The sequence below is a fragment of the Lepidothrix coronata genome, unplaced genomic scaffold (assembly GCF_001604755.1).
Source record: "Lepidothrix coronata isolate B3197 unplaced genomic scaffold, Lepidothrix_coronata-1.0 Scaffold13, whole genome shotgun sequence".
Lineage (NCBI taxonomy): Eukaryota > Metazoa > Chordata > Aves > Passeriformes > Pipridae > Lepidothrix > Lepidothrix coronata.
The window spans coordinates 7711042-7717108 of record NW_016690193.1 but is presented as its reverse complement, the minus strand read 5'-3'; the positions used below and the strand labels follow the sequence as shown (position 1 = coordinate 7717108).

Here is a 6067-nt window from a genome sequence, read left to right as displayed (position 1 = left end):
AGCTTTTCCTTGCGCTCTTCTCCCCCCTCCCCCCCTCCCGCCTCTTTTGTTTCAATATTTAATTGCATTTGTTTCGGAATTACTAGGCAACCCACCCCCAGATGTGCAGTTTAAAGGTGATGTGCTTGCAGTGAGATTTTCAGGATGTACTCAGCAGAGCACCATCATGTGATACTGGGGTAAGGTGGAGTTCGGCTTTAAGGGGGAGTCTCTAGCCTTCCTCACCAATCTTTAGGATCTCAGCTGGAGAAATACTAGAGAATGCTTCCCCTTTCCCTACTCCTTCTTCTCCATCCAGCCTCCCGAGTCAGCCTCTGAGCAGACCAAAGACGGGCAGAGCAGTTGCAAGGTGAGTTTCCCCTGCGATTGCTTTCCCATGACTGTGGGTGGTTGTGTGCCGGTTAGGCTGGCGTTTGCTTGCTCTCTTAGGTGCAGGTGACAAAATCCAAGGGAGGGGTAGGCTCCAGGTTGGACTTGCAAGTGGCTGGGTGAACCATCGGCTTGGGCTGACAGCATTTTGTGCTTGCTTTGGAATAGCTCCAATAGTTTTACAGTGCATTTCCAGTCACCTCACAGCACATTATTTCGCCCTTTCTATTACTGCTAAACTTGTGACCAAAATTCTCATGGAGAGTCAGGATGGTGTGCACGGTGGGGGAGACTGTGCAATCACCCAGAGGGGTCTGCAGAGCTATGGGCTTTCCCCATCCCAGGCCAGCACTCCTGGGAGTGGGGAGGGTTCTGCTTCCTGACTTGGGAGCTGATGGGGTAGAGGACAAGGAACAGTGCAGCTGTCCAGGGCATGCAACTTCATCCCCTCATGGTGTCTGGTCCATTTTGGAGAGGGACAGGAAAGAAGGACTCCTTGTCACTTGCCAACAGTGCTGTGTTTCTGAGCTGGTTCCCAAACATGCTCTTAGGTTGCATCTCTGCTATGGGGAAAGGTGAGGGAAGAAGGAGCAGTAGCATTTTCTGGTTTTGAGTTTGATATTTAATAAATAAACAAGAGCAGAGCTTATCTAACGGAGTAGAAAAACCAAGAGCCTGAAACCCAGGACACTCTGTTGCTGGGTGCAGTTTGATCCCAGCTGGTGAGAGAACTTACCCAGTTCCCTCCTTGCCTGTCATCCCATCAAATCACAGGGCTGGACTGCCCACCTCGTGCTGTACAAGTGATGGTGAAGATCATGGTTAAATCCAGATGTGACTTTCGGACTATGATATAGTCATACTGCAGGAATTGAGAAGCCCTGGCTCTCCACATCACCCACATGCTTTCCCTTTGAGTAAAGCACCTACTTCTGGCTCTGGCTGAAGTGATGCTTCAAGAGGTCTTGGGGGTGGAAATTTCTTTATTGGACTCTAAAACAGATTTGGTGGACTAGAAGATACAATAAATTTAGTTCGCAGAGACAGCAAGTCTGAGAGAGAATGCCCAGCTGTGTGCCTAGCTATCTTGAAAATCAGCGTAGCCAAACCTCAGAGATGCCTTTTGTCTGAAATCACTGCTGTTAACTTTCACAGTAAAATGTCACACAACCTACATTGCCTGTTGTGGTTTCATGCAGCCATGTGGTGATTACAAAGAGCCAGCAGAGATGAGGTGAGCTCATGACGGCAGCAGCAGTGAGAAGACATGGCATTGCCATGGTCATCCTTTGGCTGACCCTCAGGAGGAGCTGGATCTGCAAGCCCATCCCTCACACACTGGCTCTGCCCTAGGGAGGAGGCAGCCCCAGGTCTGGTCCCCAGCATGTGGCTGGTTAAAAGAGTGTCTGCCGCCAGTAACAGACAAGGACGATTCTTCTCCAGAGTCTTAGATGGCACAGAGATTTCTATCGAGTATCATTTAAGATCAAAAGCTCGCCTATTCAGGGTAACTTTTAATGAAGTACATTTTAGTGGGCAATGTTTCTGCAGCTTTTGTGATGAATGCCATATGGAGACGTGTTTGAAACCGACTTGTGTGAATTTTAAGTGGCATTACTTTCATTACCATAACCTAAGGTTAAGTGAACAATAAATTTAGCTCATGGGAGTGGACAGAGGGAAAGTTCCAGGCTCAGTGCAGAATTCACTGCCACTAATGGTGAGTTGAAGTAAAGGTGTGTCAGGTTATTGATTAATTGTTTATTAATTGTTTATCAATTTATTTGATTTTATATTTTAATTTTCCTCCTGAACACACATGCTTGAGTTTCAAATTTTTAAAATCCAAGACCTTGCAAAAGGATGGTTATTTAAGCATGCTTATTTGTGTTGCATGGCTAAAGAAATTTTCTTCAGTGTTTAAATTTTGCCATCTTTTGTCTTGTTTTGTTCTTCCTGTGCTGCACAGCCCTGTTAGCTGAGATTAAGTTGTTCAGAGTTCCTGATTTGCCTTTGACTCAGTGCCAGTGCTACTGTGGGCACTCGGTCACTTAACATCAAGTCTATGCATTAGTGAAAAAAGAATGCAGCAATTTTTAGAGTCATTTTTCCGCCCCTCACATTGGTCAGATGGGCTTTCCCCACCTCATGTGATTCATTTCACTTAGAGCAGTTTGAGAAATCAGACGTTTGCAGATTAAATTTATTAAAAGGAGATGTAAAGCATAAAGTGAAGGCGCGCCGATGAAGTCTGAAAGTGCTTCTCAGCTCGCTATTCCGTGTAACTTGTGCCGGCGGGAACGGGCCGCTCAGGGGTCGTGTCTCCGCTTGCAGTTCCGCGCTTCGGTCCTGCTTTCTGCCTCCTTCCCGCGGACCGCAGCCCCGCTCCCGCAGCCCTGCGCGGGGCCCTGGGGCCGTGCGGGTCCGGCCGGGCCGGGCGGCCCCGATCCCGCGGGACCCGGGGGCAGGCACCGTGCCGAGGTGACCGGCCCCGCTCCTTCCCTTCTCCCCAGGTGGTGCGAGGAGCGGGCTCGGCCCGGGCTCCGCTGCGGGACCGATGGGCACGTCCTGAACTCAGAGCGGTCCGGATGAGAGCGGCGGCGGCGAAGGGCGGCATCGAGTTGGAAACAACATGAATACCTCGGTCCTCGCCCTACTGGGAAATGTTTCCGGTCACCTGAATTTTTCGGAGACGAACTCGCAGATCTTGCAGTTTGAGGACGAGGATTGCCGTGTGCCTTTGGCCATGGTCTTCACTCTGGCCTTGGCTTATGGGACTGTGATAATTCTGGGAGTCTCTGGGAATCTGGCTTTGATTGTCATTATTTTAAAACAAAAGGAGATGCGCAATGTTACCAACATCCTCATTGTCAATCTATCCTTTTCTGACCTCCTGGTGACCATCATGTGTCTTCCTTTTACCTTTGTGTATACTTTAATGGACCACTGGATTTTTGGGGAGGCCATGTGCAAACTGAACCCTTTTGTGCAATGTGCCTCCATCACCGTCTCAGTCTTTTCTTTAGTCCTCATTGCTATTGAGCGCCATCAGCTGATCATCAATCCCCGTGGCTGGAGGCCGAACAACAAACATGCTTACATGGGGATTGCTGCCATATGGATTTTAGCCACAGCTTCCTCTTTGCCTTTCCTGGTCTACCACGTATTAACAGATGAGCCCTTTAGAAACGTAACATTTGATGAATATAAAGACAAATATGTGTGCTTGGACCTGTTCCCCTTGGACACTGCCAGGCTTTCTTATACTACAACACTTTTGGTGATTCAGTACTTTGGACCACTCTGTTTTATATTTATTTGCTACTTGAAGGTAAGATAGAATCCTCTTGCAACACAATCCTCTTGTCTGATGTTTGTTTGTCCTTGCAAAGATGACAGTGGTAGGTTAATTTATTCCATGTGTTTCTCTTTGTTGAATTTCCTGCAGATATACATACGGCTGAAAAAAAGGAACAACATGATGGACAAGATGAGAGACAGTAAGTACAGATCCTCTGAAACCAAAAGGATCAACATCATGCTGATCTCAATAGTGGTCGCATTTGCAGTTTGCTGGCTGCCTCTCACCATCTTCAATATTGTGTTTGATTGGAATCATGAAATTCTGCCTGTTGCTACCTGCAGCCACAACCTGTTGTTCCTGATTTGCCACCTCACTGCCATGATTTCTACCTGTGTGAATCCCATCTTCTACGGGTTTCTCAATAAGAACTTCCAAAGGGACCTGCAGTTTTTATTTCATTTTTGTCATTTCCACACCCGTGAGGAGGATTATGAAACTATAGCCATGTCCACCATGCACACAGATGTTTCAAAAACCTCTTTGAAGCAGGCAAGCCCAGTCACATTTAAAAAAATAAATAGTGATGATGATGAAAAAATATAAAGGAGTAATAAAAATTCCACACCAAACTGCTTGAAGTGTGATTGCAGGTGAAATGTGTCCAAGGACAAGTGAAATTACATAACAAATACAAAATGAATAATGTTTTTCTTCCTTTTCCAAGGAACTTTGATTGTTGTCACTTTGAAATTATATGCTGTGCATTTTCGCCCCTTTTACTGCTTTAATGTTCACAGAAGTTGTATCTGAATTTTATTATAAGACAGAGTTAGACCTGCTACTACCTATGGTTTTCATCTGCTGTCTTTTGTTCTGTTCTCTTTGTACAGCTATGTGCTTTAGCAGAAAGGTTTATTTATTGATTATATTTTTTCAAAGAAGTAGTTTTCAGGAGTGTCTATCTAAGACCATTAGAAACAACATGAACCACAGGGACACTGTCGCTACAGTGGACACCCACCAAAGAATAAAATTAGGAAATTCTGATTTGAAGAGTAGTTTCTTTCTTTTTTAATTCAGCTTTTGATTGATGTTAAAATCCTCTAAAATCAGTGTAGGCATGCAAAAAAAGGATTCTGTGAGACCTGTAGAATATGGTTAAATGGTGACATACAGTTTTCTAATTCACAGTGGCAATTCGGGCTATGATCACTTAGTTTCAAAGAAAGGATTAAGAAAGAAATTCTGTTCTTATTTACAAGAATAAAACCCTATAGTAATGCCACAGTGCACAATGGGATAACTCTGATGCTTCACCACAGCAAATGAAAACATAAATGGGCCTTCAGTCCCAACTGATTATAGCTGGTTTTAATAACACAGGCTTTTTAATTTAAAAACCCTAAACCCCATTTTCATCTGCCATCACTGACAGGAGTTAAGTGTTGCTGGGATGAAATATACCATCTGTCCCTGGCCTATGAACCATGTAAATTCTCCTTGAGACCTATGTCCAGAGTCTAAAAGGAGATGGGACTGTTCACTGTATGGACAAGGTGCAATACCATCCTTGCAGGTGACAGTGAAAATCAGGTCTGGTATTAAAAAATATAAGCTTTAGCTACCTGAGTCTTTTCATAGTAGTTAGTGTTGACCTATATAAATTATGTATAGCCTCAAAATGCTCTGTGTTCAGATGCAATGGCATAAACCCGGATAATCTCAGCCTTAAGCTCTGCCAGGGGAGGTTTAGGTTGGATATTAGGAAGAAATTTTTTACAGAGGGAGTAATCAGACATTGGAATGGGCTGCCCAGGGAGGTGATGGATTCACAATCCCTGGAGGTTTTTAAGCTGAGACTGGATGTGGCACTGAGTGCCATGGTCTAGTAATCATGGCAGCGTTGGATCAAGGGTTGGACTTGATGATCTTGGAGATCTTTTCCAACCTGGTTGATTCTATGATTCTATGATTCTAATCTCGAAGACAATGGATGGTTAAATCAAGATCTGCAAAACTTAAAAGAAGGATATGGATAAAGTTTGGGTATAACTGATATGCTTAGCTTCCAAACTCACAGTTTCCACATTTGGTTGAAGTATGGAATTACTTGTCAAATATATACAATAGAACTCTGTGTATTACTGCTTAAAGTACGTATCCTCTAATTACACAAAATATTCATGACTAGATCCCCAGTTGAGGGAAACCTACATAACTTGACTGCTGTAAATGAAATTACAACAATATTAGCCAGCTGAGGTTCTGTGTCATACAGTGTACTTTGCTGTAAAATCAAGGTCTTTTTGAATAATCAGCTTTTTAAAATACAATATAGACCCTACTTTCTTTCAAGAGAATCATTTGAAATCATTATGGCAGACAAGAGGGTCT

The 6067-nt window shown here is 44.2% G+C and overlaps 1 protein-coding gene across 2 annotated transcripts; it reads left to right on the top strand.

Moving 5' to 3' along the window:
- Nucleotides 1-162: 162 nt before the first annotated feature.
- Nucleotides 163-5476, top strand: NPY1R (neuropeptide Y receptor Y1). Of its 2 annotated transcripts, none has more exons than XM_017805791.1 (3): nt 163-349; nt 2883-3700; nt 3818-5476. In XM_017805791.1, exons 2-3 carry the CDS (start codon nt 3002-3004, stop codon nt 4274-4276), a joined length of 1158 nt encoding a protein of 385 aa, XP_017661280.1. In that variant the 5' UTR covers nt 163-349; nt 2883-3001; the 3' UTR covers nt 4277-5476. The 2 variants fall into 2 exon arrangements, with proteins under 2 accessions (XP_017661280.1, XP_017661281.1); XM_017805792.1 differs by lacking the exon at nt 163-349 and adding an exon at nt 1947-2089.
- The last annotated feature ends 591 nt before the right edge of the window (nt 5477-6067 follow it).